Here is a 23,888-nt window from a genome sequence, read left to right on the forward strand (position 1 = left end):
ATCTCCAAGATGGGAAATCGCCTTTTCAATGAAATGTGCTGCTTATGCTTCACCTTCTGATGTGATTGATGGTGCACAAAAGACGATCGTGACTAAATGTGGGGACTAACTTGAAATCAAGTCTTCCATTATTCATGTGGATTGGTGCTCCACACTTACTGAATGACAAGCTAGCATACACTGGTTTCTGTCATGGGTATATGTTGTTATATGTTGGGAGTACTGGTCAGCTGGTAGTACTAAGTCCACAAACATATTGCATGATGGGAACTGTTACAGATGCAGTTCTGCCTGGAAGATGCTCCCAGACAGCATCAGAGAGATTAACAACAGGCCGTCGTTCAGTCAGCAGGAACTGATGAGTCTCGCCTAGATTTTTATTTAATTGTTGCTGTTCTTGGATCCTTTTGGTTTGTTTTTGTGTATTTTTCGGTGCCGCAGGTGTGTGATGGTTTTGTTTTTGTTTCCCCTGTGAGTTGCTACTGCTTGCAGTCTCATGTGTAAAGTCAGATCACTTGTTTTCTGATCTTTGTATTTGACTTGTATTGTGCTTTTCTGTTGACACCACGTGACTCTGATTGTCTACTTTTTATCATTCTTGTTTTGTATAGACCCCAGTGAGACTAGCAACCACTTAATGGGGACCCGAATAAAGTAGATCAATAGACTGAACAGGCAGCTCCTGGATTCTGAGAGGAAAGTGATCCATCTCATTTAGAAAGCTTGCTTCACTTGGGGCTGGCATATTAGCAGCCTAAGTAAGGGGAGATAAAAGCTATGGCATTAAGATAAGTTGAACGTTTGAGACATTTCAAGGTAATATTATAATGCCACCATCAGCTTAAGCTCCCAGCTATCTGACAGAGCGGGTGAAAAATGTGGCAAAGTCAGACGGGGTGAACAGGTAGAGACGAAAATCAAAAGATCACTGGAGCAAGGAAGGCTGACAAGATGTCGGCTTATTTAAAGAAGCCAGAAAGCAAAAAAGGGAAGGGGAAAGAAATAAATAGAGGGTGTGCATTGGAATAAGAGCTGCCACTTCCCCGGGTGCTGCTAAAGCCACGTCTCATTCGGGGACGTCATATTTGGGTCAGGCCTGGGTAGCCAAGCAGGAGAGGCGAGGGCGAGGCGACGCGAGCGGCTCAGTCCTGCTGAATGAATAGCAAGTCATGCATTCTCTGTCCCCTTGTTCCGCTTCATTGGTGGATGCACTGATGCCAGCTACAAGTCGACTCCGGGGACATGGTGAGTTGTAATTGCAGATGTGTGGCGGTAAGGGGTCAACCTGCCAACGCCGGAGATGACTACTCTAAACGGCCTTCCTCTCCGACGTGCCGTTTAGCCTCGGCGCTGCTCCTCGTCACACCACTTCACGAGATGCTTGTAGCCTTCGCTCAGTGGTGCAGAGACAGTTCCCCTGAGTGGGATGTGTCACGGGAACATGGCTGTGTCGCAACTCAGAGAGGCTTTTCAGCCTGTAATGACGAGCTGTGTGTCGAGTGTGCTCAATCTAGAAAAGTAGCATTTATCCGAAGGGGTTTGAGATCAATCCCAGCCAATACAGGTTGACTTTATCACATGAAGTGTAGGACAGGACTGCACAGGAGTTCATCAATACCAGCGCTGCCTTTCAGTTTCAGCACTTTCAGCACTCCTACTGATACTCTTAGGTGCACCTTTATGTATTTATATTAACTTTTTTTTAGCCAAGCGGTCATGACCTACTGTTAATTGCTGTTCATCGGGTGAGAGAGTTTGTGTGTCAGAGCTAAAGCTGCGATTGGCTGTCCAGCCTACATGTGATGGTTTCTCTGTCTCCATCTCATGTCTTGAGAGCAGTGAGTCAATAAATGCCTACAGGTCGTTAGTTGCTTCAAAAGCAGGTAACACGTGAGATGTCATGCATCTGAAAGTAGCTGCTTAAGCTGCGCTAGTTAAAGTTAACTTTAGTGTTTCAAATTTTGCTTTAATCTGCTGGTGCTACTTTCTTAAGATCATGACGGTGCAGTTTTTTGTATCTGACAATGAGTGTATTTTTAAGATTCATCACGGTATTGTGGACATCAAAGTAGCTTGGCAACTCGACCTGAAGGTTGCTCACCGATACACCCCTGATATAGCCACACAATGTGAAAGACAGCATCATCATCATCATCATCAACCACACATTAAGGAGTTGGTTTGACAGAGGGCAAACTGAAAATGCCTGATGTTAAATATATGAATAAATGATGTTCATATCGGCCCTCTGCACTCCCTCATATGAGTGACTGATTAACATGACTCTGACCCTGCAGGGCACAGAGGTTGACTGAAGATGTGTGTCCATCAACATACATGTAAGACAAAAGTCCTACATTATGCACAATGCTGTTATGTCTGGATAATAACATCAGCTAAATCACTAAAATGAGCATGAAAGGTTTTTCTTATGAAGTCCCCTTGAGGTGGCTCTGCCCCAGACAATAGATGTTACATTGTCTCCTCTGACTGGCCTGCAGGTCACTGTTCCTGTCTGTCATTGCCACCTTCGCAGCACGGCTTCAGCCTTGATTAGCTGATGGTAATCTGGGACAGCGTTTACCTGGGCCAGGCGGCAGAGCCAATCCTCTTGGCTGTCTGTTCAGCGGTCAACATGCTGACCAGACTGCACTGCAGACCACTTGTCCTTTTATCCCTGGACTCTCAAATGACTACTTAGCCTAAAGGTTAGAATAGCAGGCTTGTAGCAAGGAGATCACAATTAAGCAGTTAGAATTCAAAACAATTTGGTGTTTGGCTGAGCGACACGGCTTACAAAAAATCTTATTGGATGCCGCACTCCTTTTAGGTAGATATACAACATTTTGCATTAAAATAAAGAAACAAATGAAATTACTATAAGGACTGAAGTTGATCACCAGTTATCTTAACTTCTGTCACTGCCTTCATACATTTCTGCACAAGCTTCAGGGTTTCCTCACCAAGCCGCAAGGCAATATGTCTGTGCAAGTTTATCTGATTTATTCCAGCAGTACGACGTCAAAACGTAATGAACTAGTTCAAGGTCTTGAGTTTGCTGTGGTTGTTGGCTTTTAGATGTAATCAAAGAACAGCAGTCAAACTGTCCGGTCCAAGTGGCTCGTACTGGGGCGGAAAAGGTTCAGTATGCTTTAAATAAATTAGTTTGTACGATGTGTCGTCCAAAGGCAAAAGTATTTATACCTGTCAGAAAATCCTGCCGTCAAAGCCTCCTCCCGGGTGCATCACATTGGCTCCCTGATCTCTCTTGAAGAGCTCTGTGTTGTTTGTTTGTTTTTGCAGTTTTGACATCATGAATCATACAAATGGGGATAAGGGCGCACACTTTTGAACGTTCCCTCCTTGAAGGCATTCGGGGCGTTTCGCTTGGTTTTACACACGACAAGTGACGTAAGTGATTGTGTGAAGAATGAAAACAGAGAGCCTGAGAGAGAAGTTCAGATGCTTTTAACTTTCTCGCAAAACTGCTGTGGTAAGTGGGTGTGAATGTCAGAATGTCGCTTTAAGAAAGTTACAAAAATTGCCGCACGCAGCCCCCTCAATTTCAACATCCCAAATGTGTGGAGGGAGGGGGTTTCAGAAGATGTTTGACAGTCTGACAGCGACTTTGTTTGAAGCACATCGAGGTACTAATGAAAAACAGATGATACATTTTTGATGTGACATGACAAACAGCAGAACTGCAACTAGGATGCCCATCGGTTAACTTAAATGTAGTCCACAGAATAACTTGAAATAACTCAGCAGAATGCATAGCATAGAAGAGTGTGTAAGCATGTCGATGAATCATTTACCTGGGAAAGCCGGGTGATTGTCCAGTCACGAGGCTCGTCACCCAAAGACTCTGCGCCTCTTTAAATCTTTCAGTAAATCAACACAGAGCAGCCTGGAATCTGAAAAAGCATATAAAAATGTCAGTAAAGATCAGAGCATCACTTTATAGTTTACTTGTAAAATGAATGCATTAAGTCTTTGCCGTAGTGTTACTGGCAGCCATCTGCAGAATATTAATGATCTTATTTGCTGCTATTCGAGTATAATAAACGCAGTACAACAGAAGCCTATACAGTACGACACACAGTAGACTGTATGTTTCTCCACAGGCGTATCAGCCAACTTTACATGTATCATTCAGAGTCCCAGCACACAGGATTCTTATTGCCATTTCTCAAAGTCAGTGGACGAGATTGCACAAAGTCCCTGTGCAATATAACACTCTTTATTAGACTCTGCTGCCATGTCGCTCAGATTTATTTTTATCTGTGAGTGTTTGCATGTGAGTGTGTGTACGTGCATCTCGTCTGTCATGCATTTCTACCCATCAGTGTGATTTCCACTTGAAGGGAGGCTGTCAACTTTATTAACATACTAAATGTGCAGACTGCACAGTATTTATAGTACAAGTGTAGCATTTCAACATGCATGTTTCTGGTGAGTTTGTGGGAGAATAAGTGATGTGGATGTTAGTTATTTTAGTATGTGTGTGTCTTACTCATGCTCATCTGGCTCCCACTTAACAGAGTTAAGTGGACTCCAGCTGTATATTGTATGTAGCCAAGAGACTCAGCTGTTTACATGTAAAGGGCTGTAAAGTGCTCTCTGTACACCCACACATACACACTTACTGTATGTGTACTGATGAAAAAATTCACAGAGCCCCTCAATGTTTGTTCGACGCGCTAACATCAATAGCTGACAACAGGCCATGAACAAAAACACAGGAATATTCTTTTTTAATTGAAACGTGAGGGATGACGCTCTCATGGCAGGTTAAGCCGTTGAGACCGACTAATACGTTTTTTATTGGTTGCACCATCGTGGGTACCGAAGGAGGGACCCTCTCTCTTTCATCCCCTCAGTTCACTTTAATTCTGCAGATGTCATTGGTTGGAGCATTGCTAAAGATGAATAGTTTTAAATGGAATACCTTCCCAGCCTGTAGTTTTGGAGAGGTGTGTGCGTGTGTGCGTCTGTGTGTGTCTTCTCCTGTTTTTCGGCTGTGTAAAGTTAAGCCTGATTCTCTCTCCATAGTTACAGACTCTATGGTAACAGAGTGTTTACCTTGTGCAGAGGTGTTTTTACACCAAGCTCATGGGAAGTGAGCTCTGATACAAACAGTCAGCCTCACACACACACAAACACACACACACACTTGTTCTCCTTTATCAAAAACATTTCAGTTAAATGTCAAGTCGATGGCTCACATTTACTGGAAGACATTTAGCTAAACAGGATGTGATCTAACCGTGGAGCGAGTGCAGAAAAGCCCACCAAATGCTCGTCCACACAACCTTTTCACGGCCATATTTTAATATTTATGACACACTCTCAGTAAACATCACCATGAGCACTATCGAGGTGATGTTACATAGATGTTGAGGGCACTACAAATTTGTTGTTCTTAAGTAGCATCACCAACTGTAATCCATAGATCACTTACATTTTCCCAGTACATCTGTGCATGCGTATGCTTTTCCTCAATCACCTACACCTGCACTTGTCAAACCGTTTGGTTTCTGACCCCTAAAAACGAAGCAACTTCTGAGCCGCAGTGGTATGTTTCACATAAATCTCTGACTTATGAACAGATCAACCAAAGAGGGATTGTCCTTCTTGGGTTGTTTCATTTTATTAATTTGTAGAGGCCTAAAGAAGTACAACAATGTAAAAAAGTAAAGGTTAGAACAAAGTTAAAAAAAATAGAGGAGAAAAATGATTTTTTTTCTCTCTCTCTCTGTTTGTGCCTTATCCTGTTCATCATGTTGCTCTCAGATTTATCTTGCAACCCGGTGGAGGGTCTCTGGTCCTGGGTGTGTGAAAACAGGACAAACAGGAAATGGAAGGCAGAGACGTCAGTGTGGAGGACGTGTTAGATTAAGGCTGCAATCACACAGATCAGTTTTTGGAGTCTGGCTACTCTTGTCAGTTATTTCCAGGTACACGTCAGCCAACTGTGTCCCGTGTGTTCTGGATGTAATACAAAGTAAAGAGAGTAAGTAAAGTCAGTGAGATCCAGCTGTACTGTATGTTAACATGTGCTGCACATGAAACAAATGAGAGAAATGACCTCTTAAACATTTACACATCATCACTTCATGCACGGTGAGCTGATTGAGTAGCTACAAGTGGAGTGGAGCTCCTCAGTGGAGAGCGCCTTTAAGCTGAGAGATGCAATGGAGCTCAGGCTGTATCGCTGGTGAACCATGTTAATGTAAAATAGTGGATAGAAATCAGACTAAAGACTTTTATTGCATAATTATCCTCTCTCTCTCTCTTTCTTGTCTGCTTTCACTTTGAAAGACTTTTCGAGTAAACACAAAAATGCCAAAGCCATTATCTAAAAATACTGAAAGCTGTTTTGTTGCATAGCAACAAGGATGAAGAAATGCTCCTCGCATGCTTTCAGCCCATCCTGTTACAAGATATTCACAGCATCACCTTGAGAAAAGCCTTGTGTCTGATCACAGCCTGAGGCCCGATGACACCTCCTGAAGGTGTCAAATGCTATCCTGGGTCCCAAAATGTCTCACAAGCAAAACACACTGTCCTGACATATGCAGTTATTACGGCGGAAATCTTCTGTTTCAGTTTTATCATCATTTTGGTCTCTGAGCTGGTGTGATTTTGCACTGCACTTTGGATTACCAGCAAATCAGTGTAGGTGGTGCTTTTCTTGATTTTTCTATTTATGAAGTGTGAGTTTCCTTCACTGGTGCACTTTTCTTTTACTCCTGGTTCTGCTTGTTGTGTTTCCTAAAAAAAGACCTGCCTGAACTTTGTGTTAAATACGCTGTAAAAACGAGGCTTTGTTGTATAGGCACACTATCAGTATCAATGATTTCATTATTTTTAACCTGCATTTATTGACTTTTTGGCAACTTGGGAGAAACAGAAACATGTTGTAATTGCTGATGTAGTGAAGCTGTTAGCCACCAGTTCTAAACATCCAAACATCCAGCAGATACAGAGCAACATTAACATTCATTTAAGATGTTTCCTGTCCACCTGACGAATGCAAATTCATATTCGTTCTCCTTTTAGCTCTGTTTTGTTCTCCACCAGCCTCTGATGGAAATATTTGCCTCCAAAGAAAAAGAGAAAAAAATGTAAAGGAGGTGCTGAAAAGCAGAGAACGAAGTGGCTGAAGGCTGACGCAGCAAAATGTTTTAAAATTACAAATTATTCATTTGGCGCCGTTATTAATCATCCGAGCCTCGCGAGCCTGAAGTCACCGGAGGTGCTGGTTCAAGTGTCAGGCGGGGGTTCGAGTAAAAAACGTCCAGGGGCCATTTGTCTTTTGCAGCCCATCTCTGGCTAAATGCTCTGTAGAGCTGAGGGAAACTGCAGAGTCAGACCACTTTCACACGTGTGCAGTCATTTGATCCATTGTTAATGTAAAAATATTGATTATAGCAGCTTCAAATAAAATGTATTTAAATGAAAAACTCATGAGTTATTACACAGGAGCGTACAAACTGAAAGCACCAGCAAAAATCCTGGCTTATGTCACTTAAACGACGGAAAGGCCAAGCAGAGTTCCCTGTCTGTATTAGCGTTACAACCCCTGCTGAATTTAATTCTTAGCGTGGAGCTCTCTGCCATTTGTGTGTGTGTCCTCAGATAACTTTGTGAGGGAGAATCCACGTACTTGGCAACAGCGTGCCTCTGTTCAGGAAAAATCCCCAACTGGCTGTCTGCTTTGTTGCACCGCACGCCTTACAAGCAAAGCAGGGCTGAATGAAGTTTTGTGGTGTGGAAGTGTATCTCATGGCCAGGCTTACTTATTTATTTATTTTTCTAATAAGCCTTTTAGCGACGGGTGTTGTCACAGACTACTGCCGGGGCTTAGTAGGGAGAATATGAGAGTTTTGTTGATTCGGCTGGTGGCTTTTGGAGCAAGCTGATTGGATCCCACCCCCTTTTTTCCCTCTGAGCAGTTCATGCAGGTTCTGCTGGCCACAACGCCATCAGTAAATACTGCACAGCCAGTCAAAGAGCATGAAAACCCTAGTTTCCATGACATCTACTTTATCTCTTCATCTTTCAATCTTTCTATCTATCCACCTTCCTGTCATCTATGTATCTAATTTCACCCGTGTATGGATCCATCTCTCTCTCCACTTCTCTATTAGTATTCACACTATCTCTTTATACCTCCCCGACTCCTCTCTGCTGTTTTTCTTTGTCCATCTGTCTCAGCCTGTTCCAGATCTTTTTGTTTCCCTCTGGCGGTCTTTCCTTCTGTCTCTTCCTTACTTACACTTTCTGCTTTTCCATTTTAGCTGTTTAGCTTATGTCCTTATGCAGAGCAACTTAGGATGTGAAATAAGCTTCAATTCTGACACCAGCAGCATGAACAGTGTCTAGCAGCAAGTGCACGTCTGCAATTCACAGCAGCATTATCTGTGAATTGCTTTTGGTCTCCTCTGTCAAGCTTTACTCCACAAACTTTCCGGTTTCTGCATTATACCTGGGAGATGTTTTAACTATTGCACAGTGATGAATAAACACTAAAAGATACAGGTAGATCAATAAATCATAATCCAAGAATCCAATATATCAGTCGATATTAGCTTATTGCAGATATGTCGGTATATATACCATCTAATGTAAGACAAGAAATGACAGTACAGAAAAATATGGTCAGTAATACTGTGTATGGTAGTCAAGCCATTAAATAGTTGATCCTAATAATTATTGCAAGCACAGTGACATGTAAAGAACGTTACATCTTAGGTGCACAGACTCTGTGGACGTCTCCAAGCAAACCTGCCATTTTGGCTCATGTAGGTGCAGCGGCATCGAATACAAAAGGGCTGGGTGATGTTGAATATAGATTTGAGGGTGTGGTGATGATTAATAAATATGCTCTCAGTCTGAAACAGCTCAATAAATGGAAAGATGCTTCTCCGGGAAATCGTATTGTTGTCTGAATAGTGCAGAGCTGCACAGCATGAACACATAACACCTCAACTCTGCAGACAGAGGAGGTGATGTGTTTGGGTTTTTTTTCTAAGATGGAAATAAGACTGTGATTCTCAAGATTTATGCACTCTGGAAATCTCACGTTTCCCAAAAACACTGTAAATGTGAAAAAGTTCTACAAAGCCTTGTGTAATCTGATAAATCAAGTGATGTCAAATAAGGCTTAGATTCGAAGGTTTCCAACATTACAGGCAAGAATATTGAGAACGTCAGTGTCAAAGTCACAGTATTGTTGATAAAAGGTAGCAGAGACAGAGTGTGTTTTTGTCCTTATGATCGCTGGCAAGGAAGTGGAAAAAACCTAGGTTCAGTACAAATGTATGTGTTTCTTTTCAGTACTATAGTGGGAAAGTGCTTTGTATGCCCTGTAGCACTTGTCTCACCACCACCAGGCAGCTTCATTGTCAGTTGTTTTGTATGACATTTATTTGAAAAAGGCTGTACTTTCCCAAAGGGACAAGGTTATTGGCTTTTCATAGACTGTACGTTATATGATATTCCTGAATAGTTTATGCTGTTTGAGCCTCAGCTCAGCCTCGACAAAGGTCAGTCATCTCAGTAGCTCTGCCTCAATAACAACCACAGGATGTCCTATTGGTTACACAGACTGTCTCATAACAGAAAGATCCCTGAACCCATCCCAATCTGTAACAACTACTGTCAAAAGGAAAAAAGAAAGAAACTGCTGAGTTGTAAAAGAATTACTACAAATGATGGTAGGATTCAAAAACACAAACATCACCGAACAACAACACAATCTCCATCATACTTGACCTCCTGCCAGCTGTATTACTGCAGATGCACAGCAGACATTCTCTTTCTGTGGTGAAGATCTGTGCTTTATTAAATGTGAAGACGGAGACATGTCCATACCTAGTATGCATGTCACGTCTACTGAAAGTCCAAAACTGCTAAAATCACTTCAGTCTTACTTGGAAAACATTATTTTTTTTCATAGAAAACACTGAGAGCATGAGAGCAAATATCAGTTACACGATGCAACACTTTATCACAAAAATACATTTCTTATGGTTGTAGGGCTGAGCACTGAACCTCAATCCTTTCTGAGCACCAATCAAAATGTGTTTGTGATACTGATTATCAAAATCTATCAGCCCTCTTATCGGTACTGAAAGCTCTCATCAGATCTCATCATACTAAGTCTGTGGTCAGATCGTGGTTTCAGTCACAATCCTCTCAGTTTAAGACTGCTTCATTTTAAAGCTAGCTATGTGTGCACACAGCCCTGGTAAAGGATTTAGTAATTAGGGAGACAGAGGTTTGACTTCGGCTCGCAGTTTCTCTCAAGATATTTATACGCGGTGCAGAGAGCAAACTGACAGGAGGATATAAATATAAATATAAATATAAATATAGAGTTCAACAAAGACAACAAGCTGAACACAGATAAGCAAACAGAAAGCCATTATGTACCGGCACAGTGCTCTGGATGACAGTGTCAAATAAACAAAGCTATGCTATAAAGCGTCTCTCCATGGATTATTCTGCTGTGGTGTAGTATTTGATCAAGCTTGATGCACTCTAAAAGGTCTACGTGCTGAGAAGTAATTTGATCTCAGTGATACGGTCTCAGCTGTTTTCAAAAGGTAACCCAAGCCATGCAAAGTTCACGTCCTAATTTTAAGAAACAGTACGTGATGTAGATGGTTGTGTAGCTAAATGTCATTGTGTATGTTTCACCGACACATCCGACATTTCTGCTGCGAACCATTATAGACAGTCAATGCACAGATGCACATGTGTGTTTATTGTCTTCACTCACGAAAGGCGTAGGCTTGAACACTTCTGTCAAATCATTTAATCCATGGTACTAATCGTCTTTTTTTTCCACGGACACCCAGAGGGGCTGCTGGGAGGATTACACATTGCAGCTTGTCTGCTGTGATGGTTCTGCTCTCGTATATCTTCAACAAATGAAATACAGGATCCTATGGCACAGTGTACAGTAACTATGCACGGCCTCTGTCAGTTCCTCTCACCTACTCGTATTCCAGTTGTGGCTTTTAATTTTTGTTGGGTTTGAAATAACTGTTACTTTCAAAACTGATTAAGAAAATTTTAATTAATCAGTTAAAAATTTGGTCTCGAAAATGTCAGGAAACAGTAAAAAAAACACCTGTCGCAATTTCCAAAGTGACATCTTCAGTTTGCTTCTTTTGTCAGACCAATTGTTCAAAAACTCAAGATACTCAAATTACAATTCAACATCTTTTCAATGTACAGAATCTGATTTAATTACTTTCATTCTCGACATAATTGATCAAACTGCTTATTGTTCCAGCTCTAAGTTCTTGTGTGTTTTAACATGGTTTTAACAAAATGACAAATCCAAGCTGACTTGAACCCTTCACCATGCGATTCATTTTCATCAATCCATCTTTTAGTCTTTAACCTCAAATGATTTTATAGCCACTGTCTATGATATTTTCTACTATTTCTGGATTTCTTCTCGTATTCAGCTCTGCAGAACAGAGAGCTCACACACCTGATGAGTCAAACTAGCAGGAGCTGATGTGTTGTAATAAAAAGTCATGCCTTTGCAGGCTTAATGCAGGCGTCCTCGTCTATGTGAGTTGTATGTTTGCATATTTTAAATGAACTGCAGTAGTACTAAAGTGCTGATATCTGGCAGGCAGCAGGAGATTCTAGCATAGAAAAATCAATTAGGGGCAAAGTGCAGTCTGGGCTGATCATATTAAGCTATTTCCTATGTTTTCTTAGTCGGGATAAACACCACAGAAGGTAAATTAAGGGAAAGAGTACAGACAAATGCATGCAAATGCTAGACTGAGGTTACATGGGCTGGAATCTCATTCGTTTTGACTCCCTGCTGTCAAAATCACACAGGACTGTTCAATAAATATGCTAGCTGAGTTCACGTTCTGTTTGCTGGGCAGTGGAAACAACCAAACCGACTTTAAAGCAATGCTGAAAAGACAAATGTTCTGCTGTAGTTTGACACAGAAAATAGAAACTATGTCTGGTCCAGGAGAGCATTCAGTACCCAGGGAAACCCCACTGTTCATGGCTATCAAAATAGCTTCTTCCACTGCTATTCTAAAACCGAGCAGTTGAACTAAGATAGAGAACTGCTGGATTCCTCTGGGCGGGCGTCTCCCTTCTAGTGAAACTGATGAAAAATTCATCTCGCCAGGTTCTGCTTTATCTTGAGCTCCCTGCAAAGCTTCATTAAATCTGCTGTAAAACCTCTACCTCGATTTGGTTCAGAGCTGAGAAGCTACCGACGCTATAGCCTCTGATATGCATTACATTTACATGAATTGTCTCGTATATTTACACCTACATATTCAATACTGTTTGTGCAGTTTGCTGTGAGAGCAGTTTAGAATCAGTGGAGACACCGTCAACATGACAAACAACAGGTAAGTTGAGAGAGGTTAAAGGCCAAAGCATCCCGACAAACACATTTATGTGCCTTTAAAATGAGTGTTAGCAGTGAGGTGGGGGGTGGGAGGGTAACGTGGGTGGAAACTAGCATCAAGTGAGCTTTTCGTTCATGGAGAGGGATTAGACGCCTCTCACTAGAAACGGAGGTTGGACTCAATCCAGCCCTCTCTCCTTGCTGCTTTCCTCTCTTTCACCTCTCTTATTTTTCTCTTATCCTTCGGTCTTTGATCTTTCGCTGTCCTTTCTTTTTCCATCCTCCTGTTTCTTTTCTTCCTTATGCTTCCTCTTGGCTGAGTATACCCAGCACTGACAAGCTCATTCATTCATTTTTCAGACGTTGGAGTTTCGGCTGGACAAACATTTCTCTAAGGCAGGAAAAAAACTTCCTTTGAGTTAAACCTGTTCATTTCTTTTCAGTCTGATTTTTTTTTTTATTCACACATACACTTGGATGGGCTCCAGCAGCAGCCTTCTCTTTCCTCTGTCACTCCAGTCGCTCTGGGCTGACAACAGTGTCTCCTCTTGATTTGGTTAATGTAGCAGTAATTTGTATGACTAACATGTTTTTGAGAAAACATGATGCAGCTGCGATCACGCTTTGGTTGCTTCTGGCAACTAGTCCTCAGGTGAATTTTGGGAAAGGTTAGGTCCTGATTAAATTTTTGAAGATTCAAAGCTGACTTGAAGCAGGAGAAGACATGCAAACCCCAGTGCCCAAGTCATGTGCTTTGACACGCTAGTTCTCCCATTAGAACAAAACTTTGTCAGTGTAAAAAGTAATTAACACAATCCAACTGCTTTTCATCTTAAAGTGTAATCCAAACCAGCTAGCTGCACATCAGAGCTGAAACGATAAATTGTCAGAAAGTTAACCTGTAACAATTCTGAAAACATTTTTTAAGTAATGTGTTAGGAAAGAAGCTTGTTCCACTCTAGCTGCTAAATTGCTGCTTCTTTGTCTTCTGTGATAGGAAACTGTTTCCAAGTGTTAAAGAGCAATTTGCTATTCATCTCTCTTCGTGTTTTAATCTTGCTCTATGGAGCTGATATCTTGTACCAAAAAATATATCAGCTAATTTTTTGTCATATTACTTCAATGTTTAGGCCTGAAAGCTTATTTTCAGGTTACCATTGTTACAGTCTGTGTCTTGTCAGTACAAAAGGAACTTACAAACACCTTGGACATAAGGTCAGGGGCGTCTTTGAAATGCACACAAAGGGCCACTAGAAAAAGAAATAATGATAGCTGAGCTCAGCCTGCTGTACTTCATTTTTCTTCTAAAAGTGTGGATCATTTTTCACCTCACCTTGAAATGCACAATAGTGACTGATGACAGCCGTTCTGGGGTGGAGGAACTAACCCAGAAGCAGGAAAACTATGGTGGCAGGCTGACCTATAAAGCAGACTTGTGTTTCCAGACCTTGGTGGGAAAATTCTGGCAGGAAAACTGTGTCACAAACTTCAGCAGCTTGCTTACTGTGATAACTATCAAACTGCCCTTAAGCAAGGCACTCTAGCTGCACCTGTTCTTGCTCTGTAAAAAGCAGTACAAACCTGTGGTTGTACCAGGTAGGCGGAACTATACAAGTCTGAGGAACACTAACTGAGACATAAAACATGCTCTCAGTCAAATAATCCTGCATTAATAAATGTTTAAATAAAGGCAATTAGACACGAGTACTTTAAAAGATAAGCTCCTCTCTTCCTAAACAGCTGTAATAACTAGGTGAAGTGTAAGCCTTGAGCACCCTCCCAGTAATACAAATCTCAGGCTTTGAATAATAGGCAGGAATCAAAAGGCTGTTTTGTGATAAATTGAAACAAACATTGTCAACAATTCATCTGTAGGATATATTCTTCCTTCAGAGAAAAGAAACACTGCATTGCAGGAGGAGGAGAAGCCCCTGTGTCATTTGCATCTTATTTTTGGAAACCAATCGCCTCTGAGAAGCTTTGCTGTCTCTGTCATCATTATATGATGAGTCACAGCCAGTGCTGCTCCAGGTGTAGATATGAAAGAGAGCACAGACATACAGTTTTTAATAAGAGATAGGTTTGTTTGGGTTGTTTTCAGATGTCTCCATGGTTTCCACCTTCAAGTGGACAGACTGAAAGTGTTTTTCCCATCTGAAAGTTAAGGTTAAGATCATTCCTTTGCTGTATGAATTAGAAATGTTTTATCTTTGTTGTGACAAGTGGAGTTCTCTTGATGAGTTGATGTGTTGTCAGAGCACCCATGTGCCTCATCAGCTGTTCTTCCAGAGAGAATACCATTCAGAAACACAAAGTTTTAGGATATTTGCAGACTTCTTTCATCATCATCATGAACAAAATATTGCATTGTATCAATGAGCCGATCCAAAATTCATCCAAAATCAATAAAATTGCTAGAACTGCTACACTTCCTGAAAAAGGCAACTGAATTTTAAAACACTGTTGTTAGGTGCTCGTATTTAAAGTTGTATGTATAGTGTTTTGTTCCATTAGCTTTATTTCTAATGAGAGAGATTTCTTTATGCAGCTGCTAGCTGTTTGCTCAGATATCAGTTTAACTATGCTGTTTATCAGTGAACAGTCACATAGCAAGCAAAATTACAAGCATATTCACATCCAAAATTTCAGTTTCCCAAAGTAGAGAGTCACAAAGTTCTTTTGAGGTCCAGAAGGAACCAGAAATTCAACACCACCACCAGGATCCTAACATGATGTCAGTCCAGAAATAAATAAAACAAGAGTTCCTCACCCTGTCAGACTTGCCCCGATCTAAACCCAGAGGGAAGAGATGGGATGAAGGGACACTGCGGTGTCAGAGTTTGGCTCTGGATTTCCTGACACCATCTTGTCAAGATGTCAACTTGCTGCTTCAGCTTGACAGCAATAATTTCTCACATTAACTATATTCTGCAGTTTCTTGCTGTTGGCTGAGGAAAGTTTCCATACCAAACTCATAATATAAAAGTTGAAAATTATCATAAATTGGGTTGTAAAATAAAGACACAGACTTAACGCACGCCATAAAGGAGTTTAGCAGTTAATGAGGGAGCAGTCTTTAACTGTTTCTTTTCCAAGGTCAAGCTAATAATCCACAATGTTTTTGACTTTGGTGATACTGTAGTGGCTAAATATGGTACACACCATGTGAGTAGAGCATGGCAGTGACACAGTCTTCAGAGGCAGCCTGTTTGCGATGGGTGCCTCCCATACTAAAATGTGTGAAATGCAATTGTGATATGGAAAAAAAACAACACACCTCTTCATGTTGTGTTTGTTTTCTCTGTGTTACAGATCTTATTGTCAAACTGGCAAAGGACAAGTTTGGAGCCATTCAGACGGAATACCAAAAGGTAACCTTGTGTGTGTGTGTGTGTGTGTGTGTGTGTGTGTGTGTGTGTGTGTGTGTGACCTTACTGCATGATGTTTTTCTGATTGGATGCAGCAATTTATGATATAAAATTACAGAACAAATGTACCTCTGAGACACTGTAGTCTGGAACTTCTCTGATGCAAGGTGTTAATGGCTTTTACAAGCTGAGGCAAGGCCATCTTTTTACAGGCATCCCAGAAAAAAATGGAAATTGCTTCTGGCACAACCTGTGAATTTAGAGAGAGATACATCATTAGCGTTTTTATGCAGAGGCGCTTTCATAACCATTCGTTTTTTTAGCTCTTTGACAGTCCCTGAGATCTAAAAGAAACACAGTGAGAGTTCACTCTGTACCTTCTTCTTAATTATGGGAGAATATATCTGTACGCAGTGTTACAATATGCAGCTCTGTGGATATGCATGCATCTTTTGAATTCTTTGATTTCTCTTTTTGTTGCTCTGTTTCATCCACATGTTTTTGTTTTGTGGCTTTGCTCTTTCTTTGATGCTGCGTTGCCTTTGTCTTCTGCATGCCCTCTTCATCTGATCTGCTCTGGCATCCCTCAGCCAGAGAACATAGTGCTGACCCTTCAGGTAAAGTCTGCACACTGGACTTACAGTGAAACCCATCCCCTGTCTCATCATGCCCCACTGTCCCGAGTCTCCAGGGTTGCACGATTCTAGCTAAAAATACACTTGAGTTGACATATTACTCCACTTTTTGTTTATTTCAACATCTTTATGATTGGCATATTCCTGATTAGTTGTGCAGCTCTGTGACTCTCACCCATCCATCCTATTCACCTTGCTACCACCAAGTTAGTGAGGCCACAACTGTAGCTCCTCTCTCACCTGAGACGTGTCCTGATTTAGATCTTTTCAGCTTCGTGGAGGAGCAACAATGCTGACTGGATCCCCAAGGAGGAGTTTTAGTGCCCTGAAATGAAATTTATATCTTTTATAAACCATCTGGAATTTTCTTTTACACCAGTGTCATAGCCCCGACTCTCCTATGTTATGCTTATTGTGAAATAGTACCCTTTGTTTTCCTGCTTGGCAGCATGTGAGGAGATGAGCATGAAACACAAACCAGCACATTCCCATCAAAGCCACATCAGCCCCATGGAAAAAATACCAATACAGCCTTGGCAAGTTATACATCAAGGTCTCAACTGTTACTACTCAATTTGTGTCAATATTAATCTGTTTTAATGTCACAGTTATAGAAAAAAAAACATTCTCCTATTATGATCATCTATGATGATAAAGCAGTGATGCTGAATGAATGCATACCAGTACGTGAACGCAAATGTTCAGACAGAAAAGCTTTGAAAGTACAGGTCAGCCATCTAATGTGCTTCTCAGCAGTATTTGCTCTGATATTCACCCAAACCACAACAAGGATGAGCTACACATGAGTGCACGTGCATGCACACATACACACAGTTGTTCTTCTGCGTGCTGATGTTGGCAGAACTCTTTTTACTACTATAAATCTCCACACACTGACCTGGACCACTGACACATAGTGTGCAATACTACCACAGCTTCACAGGGTTGCATAAAACATCTGTTCTCCAAAGAGCTTCAAACACCTCACTTAAGAAATAACCAAAACAAACCACTGCATGTGTGTCCCATTGCCCCCATTAAACCTGCAGTGTGGAACTTCCCCCGTCTGGCAGTGAGAGTAATTGCACAACGACGTGTTTAAGATGCCATCGGCTCCGCCATACTCCTAGTTGCTGCATTTGCTCCCTTTTTAGCTCTGGCAGCCCAGTCATTGCTGGTTGAGGTGAAACACATCACTACCAGTGCACTGGCGCACAAGTCACCACAGACAACAGATTTAAAACCTCCAGTATACTGCGAAATGCAGAGAGTTTTACTTGGAGGTGATAGGCCTAACCAGCATTGTGTGAACACGTTTGGCAAGGGCTTGGATGAGCATTCGTTTATGTGTAAAAGTCCCACACTGCAGCTTTAATGTCATATGAGGGGGATAATCAGTTTTCCAGTCGCTCCATAAATATGTGATTTAAGAGTACAATACTGAAAAACACACTGAACCGTCCAATGTTTACAAATTGCATAACATTATTTGCTTCGGTGATGACAAATCAATTTCTCTTTTTCGCATGCACTCATAGGTCGAAAAAACGTGACTACATGGTCACATCTTAAAAAAATTAGATTTATGACTGTGACTGTGTTTATCAGAAACAGTAATTCCAAGTCAAAACTGACAACGACTAAAAGATAGGATGGATTCTGTTCCAGTATGATGCTAACCGATGTCAATATAGTTCAAAAGTGAAATGTCATCCAATGTCATTCATACTGGTGATGCACTGACTTTGACCATCTCATGTAGGTCACCACCAAGTACAGGCAAAGTAGACCAATCGTGCCTTAAAAGACCGTTTCAACCAAAAAGTACAGCAGATCATTTTCCTGAATGTAGATTGTTTACCGTTGAAGGTTAGCTAATCGGTGAACTGCCCTTGTGCAGTCTCAGTTTAAATGAAAGCCTCAATACAGAGGATTGTGGTTGCGATGAAAGGCTTATGGATGTTGGCAGAACTACACTTCACTTTTGCTACCTTGAAAATCACAAAGAGATCATGAGAATATCATGTTTCTCTCCATCAATCCCAATCCAATTTACAATGAAGCAACAGGATCTGAGCTACAATAATGAATCCAAAGAGGAAGCACGAAAAAAACACAAAGGACACAAAAACAAAGAAAGAATTAATTCACAATGGCTTCTCCGTCTCAGGCTTTTGGCTAACGGTCAATGAGCTGTTTAGGGTAACACCATCTTGGACCATCTCCAGGACACTTCCGCAGGCCTTGTGGCTGCTGCTTTGATTAAATCTGATTAAAGTTACAGAATTGCTCGTCTTCACTACTCAGACATGCTGCTACCTCATCATCCAGTTTGCCCTTATTGGAAGGTCACCTTCTTCTTTTGGGCACTTGCCAAGACAAAGCTATAGTCCAAAAATAGTCTGAGCTGCGGGCCCTTAAGAGTGGTGGTGGAAAAAAAATAAATAAGTTTTGACCTTTTTTTTGTGGAGATTCACCCAATAACAAGCAGAGCCCTTAAGCAGAATGACAATGCAAGCGTTCAGATTTGCACAATGTCCTCAAAAGCTGGGTTGACATTGGTGCTTTTAGATGACATGGGACACACATACACTCACAGAGACTTTTCTTTCCCTCCTTTGCCTCTCTACATCTCCGAAACTCTAGTTCCCTCTTTTTCTCTCTGCTTCTATGGACCCTGAAATCCTCCATGTTTTTAGTCAGAAAGGGCGTGACTGACAGCATTTTTCTTTCTACATCTTGTAAACTATGTTTTTAACACAGCCAGGAGCCTCACTCATCCAAAGCATGCGTTTTGGATTATACTCACTGCCTGACTCTTCCAAGTTTGCACAGAGATTTCCAAATGAACCAGAGAAGAATACTCCTCACAGAGAAGTTCAGAATCCATTTCTTTTCAGCCTGCATGTTAAAATTCAAAAGCCGTGGGTCCCTGGAGAAGGCAGGGTCATTGACTTATGAGGGCGATTAAGATTAGTGCGAATCAGCTGGGAGAGCAGTTCGTCCATTCAGGAGCAGTGATAGCAGCCCCGCTTTGATCCTTTCATAACGAGAAGCTATTGAACATCATTGTGACAAGTTACATACGGTGTGGGAATTACCAATCCCCTATTCAATTTTGCCAATTTCCAAAGCCAGTGCTGAGTGTGGTTTAGATAGGGGCAGATTAAGTGGGAGCACTGTGGTACATGACAAGAGGAGGTGGAAGCTCTGCTGAGAACCTGCCAACAGCAGCAATTTAACTCTCTCAATATATCAGGAAAAATTTGTAAAAAATCGTGTTGAGTCACCTTGAATATTTCTAATACTCAATCAAAGTCCAGAAATATTGAGGCTTTGCGATGAGGGATGAGCAGATTTCACAGTTGACTATTCAGAGACAAAGCACAATCCCAATTCATGCAATACAATCAAACTGTCCAAATACAGAAATACTTTTCATGTAAGAGAAATATATTTTTATGACAGTCAGCATTCCTCCACTCAGTCACTCCTATGTTAACAGCCTCAGTCCCTGACATTTTCATCTTATTGGTCCCTACCAGTTTACTACCTCTCTGACCTCATTCTACTCCTATTAACTGTTTACCCCTAACATCTGCCCTCCAGTCTTAACAATCTAAGTATTCTCTACAGATATTTTATGTGCAAACAACAGCTTATGATGAATTGCATTACGTTAAACCCACTGTTTCTAATATTGGTCTACTCTTACTGATATAAAAGGGGCGCATAAATTGTTATAACCTCCATGAAGGTGAGCTGTACAGCTGTTGTATTAGCCTGCATGATCATTATCTGGGTGTACTTAATGAACTGGCTGTAAACTTCTCACTTCATGAACAGTCCATGTAGTGTTCACCCAACAACATTCACTACAATCACATTTTGAACCCAGTAACAAATATCTGCCACTGCCAAGAGATAATTTCACCTGTGTTTTGTGTTTTCTTTATTGCCTCAACTGACAATAAACTGGACCTGGTTGATTGAAGCACCTTATTTCTCTGAAACTGACACTTGGAGAAGTTGAATTATTGAGAAGGATGAACTGCACTCAAACAGGTGTAATTATCTCGCCCAAGGGGCTGATTTGTTACCTTGTTTCAAGAAAACTCTGGACTTTACGACTCAATACAAGTCTAAAGTACTTGTTACGATAAAGTTTTTCTGCAGTGCACTAACTGCCTTGTAGTCCATTCCCATTGAAGCAGGTTTTTCATCAGATATGCTGTCTTTCCCCTTCATTAGAGTGGGAAAAACTGCACCATGGGGCTACATGGATGGCTCTGACTCCTTTCAGTATTTTCCTCCTTCATTTGTTAATATCCTCTCAGTGCATATTGGAAATTTTGCCGTTTGTTGGAAACTTATCTAAAAAAGAACTTTTAAAACTGCTTACTGTCTCAGTCTCCACCAGCTTGCAGTTGAAGTCTATGAGTAAAGTATTGTTGCCCCACCCATTTTAAGAAAGACAGTCCTGGCATTTCTGTTGCGTACTAATGCAGCTAAGGAGTTGACTGTTGAATTGGCTTGTGGTATTTAAGAATTAGAAAGAAAGGATTCTCCAGCAGTGAGTAGTGTTATGCAATGTGCTTATTGTTTATCCACAAATCCCTTTCTGACCAAGACTAGAGAGAGAATTTCCAGTGATGAGATGCTACCAGATATTTTTAGATTTGTTGCTCATTTTATCCTTTGCCTCCTTGTGTGTGTCCTCCCTTTTTCTCCTGTATGCTACTATTTATCCATCCTTTCTTCTCTCCCTCACTGCACAACTCATCTGCTCTCCATTCTTGATGCAATCCTATTTTCTCTGAACACCCCTCATCTCATTCTCCCCTCTTGTTGTTTCATCTCTTTTTTCTCTTTTCACCTCTGATCCCCCTCTTCTCATCTCATTTCATTCCTCCTCCTTTCTCCATTATGTTTCCCAAATAATTTGTCCTTTGTTCTTCATCACATTTTTTCCCTTCACTCCTCCCCGCTGACCCCAGGCCATCTACTATGAGATAGGCTTCCTAGTATGTGCAGCAGTGGGCCTGCTGTTCGCCGTTCTGTTGCCGATCGTCGGCCTCTTCTTCTGCATGTGCCGCTGCTGTGACAACTGCGGCGGCGAGATGCACCAACGGCAGAGGAAGAACGCAGACTGCCGGCGTGGCCTGCTGGGAACATTGCTCTTCTCCACCTCATTGGTCATCACGTGAGTATGACACATGCATACACACACAACACAGATATGGAAGAACACAGGGATATCAGCTTGCAAGCGGACGTGTGTTTTCTGGTGCAAACTTGCGAACATAATGTATATGCATGCACACAATGAATTAAATGCAAGCTGCACCTGTACAGGGTTGGACTTGCGGACATGTAAACAAGCAGAAACACAGTGCACACACATACACCTCTGGTCATCTTGAGAGTCTGTTTCACTCACACACACACGGTCAGATCAGCCTTCCCCATCCCCCATGCTGTTTGCTATATATAGTAAAGTCCTACTGTAGATACTACAGTATGTGGCAGCACCCTTCATACTTATGCTCAGTCTGAGCAGTGGCCATTATAATCTGCCGGGGAGTCAAGCTGAAAGCTTTCATTTACTGTGGCGGGACTTCTTCATTATGTCAACATACCTAAAATACCAACAAATCAATGATTACTCTCAAATCCACAATATACCTTACAGTTTGATCACAATTATTTTTTATGACTAGGTTCCCTATGTTTCAAATGGTTGGCATTTTCACTTGAGAATACATTTGCAATAATTTTCACCTCACTAGTCTCCTTCCGTTTTTTGTATAATAATTACAATACGTACTGCATCTGCCTTCAGGGTTTGTTATATTACTGCTCCAGCTGTCATTTCCCCATTTTATATGCACATTTTAAGCATTTAACTGATGATTTTATCCAGTGGGAAATACAGTGAGTCTACCAATAAAATGAATTCCTAGATTGTTAACATTTCAAACTGTAGTAATTGTAATTAATTGTTGTAATCTAGGGATTTAATAGACAGAACCTTCAGCTATTTTCAGCCTGGGCCTTGTCACACTAAGCTGCCATCAGTTTCTTGCAGCTATTTCAAACATGAAATGCAAAAATTGCAGAATGTGAAATTACAGATGATGGAAAGGTTGAGCTCCTAGTCTGACAAGGTTTCACCTAATAGCTTTTCTATTTTCAAACTGGATCCTGTATTTTCTATCATTTTCAGTCATACTAATCAAACCAAATTGTCATTAACTGCCCTGAAACCACTACATGCTTGCTTGACAATGTTCAGCTCATCTTTCCACTGGAAAATAGACTTTTTATACATGAAAACAGGCAGCTTCAGGCCATTTTAAAGCATTCGAGGGTGTTAGCACTGTGTATGTAAGAGAAGGTCATGACTTTGCTTAATTGTCAATGGCTGAATAAAACAGTTTCTTCAGAAGATTTGATCTGTGTAACTCGTGCTGCAAAAGCTTTATACTAACTTCAGAAAAACTTTAGAATACATCTTTGCACAGGACAAGAACTGTGGATTTTGTTCCCCCTCGTCTACATCTAAAGTGCAGTAGGAAGGATTGAAATCGTGAAGCTATCCTTAAAGACTGTTTACTTTTTTACTGACGTGTTTTCTTAAGAGTGCTTTCGGGTTCTTCATATTGAAGAGCCACCTTTGAGGCAAGGCAAAAATAATAGTGAAGCAAGTTATGAGATTCCATTGATAATTGCACGATGATGGAAAAATAGGAAGGAGTGGGATGTTGTTGGGAGTAAAGCTTTAAGTTTACTGTGTACTTCTTGAGCCTGTTACATCATGTGGCTGCCCAGCACCTCACTGAAACTCATCGCTCAGGAAATGGACAACAGGAAACTCAATACACTCTCCACTCTGTTTTATAGTCTCAGCGGTAGAACAAGCTATGGCCGCTGGGGAGGTAGCCACAGTACAAAAGGCTTTGGAGAGCTGTGTTTGCCTCTTGTGCTAGACTGAAGGGATCCAGGAGTGTGCTTAGTTTGATGTTCTTTGACTTTCTGTCTTCGTTGGAACGAAGCCTGGTTATTAGAAATTCCACAGCAATATCCTAGCGCCCAGACGCAAGAGTCTGAGAGCATCCTCAGAGCTCTTATTAAATCTCCCTAGCTACCAGGCAGAGATGCTGCAGAGTCTCTAATAAAGCAATTACAGGCAGGAGAGGGATGAGTACTGAGCCCAAGCCCACACTGCTTTTTACCACCACTAGAAAGCTGACAGGCAGGCACAGACGAGTGGCAGGGGTGATATTTATTTTCCAAGACGTGTTAAAATCGGATTAAGAAGGTGAAACGACACCCAGCTAAAGGTGAAGACAATAAATGCCTGAGGATGAGATAGGAGAGTGAATATGCCAAAAAAAATAGTATTTATCAAGGGTGGACATTCTGCACATTCTGTGATCGAAGTTTAGGTCATAGAGTACAGGACCAATGCAGCAT

General features: G+C 41.3%; 1 protein-coding gene across 15 annotated transcripts in view; it reads left to right on the top strand.

Moving 5' to 3' along the window:
• prom1a (prominin 1a) overlaps positions 1–23,888 on the top strand; it is a 77,246-nt gene that overhangs the window by 12,672 nt on the left and 40,686 nt on the right. For 10 of the 15 annotated variants that reach the window (XM_076738361.1, XM_076738362.1, XM_076738363.1 and 7 more), the window contains exons 2-4: positions 15,722–15,780; positions 16,368–16,394; positions 21,410–21,615. In XM_076738361.1, the coding sequence (XP_076594476.1) occupies positions 15,722–15,780; positions 16,368–16,394; positions 21,410–21,615 (292 nt within the window). The remainder of the gene's footprint in view (positions 1–15,721; positions 15,781–16,367; positions 16,395–21,409; positions 21,616–23,888) is intronic. The other 5 variants (XM_076738356.1, XM_076738360.1, XM_076738357.1 and 2 more) reach the window with 1 other exon arrangement.

This window comes from Chaetodon auriga, chromosome 9 (genome assembly GCF_051107435.1).
Source record: "Chaetodon auriga isolate fChaAug3 chromosome 9, fChaAug3.hap1, whole genome shotgun sequence".
Lineage (NCBI taxonomy): Eukaryota > Metazoa > Chordata > Actinopteri > Chaetodontiformes > Chaetodontidae > Chaetodon > Chaetodon auriga.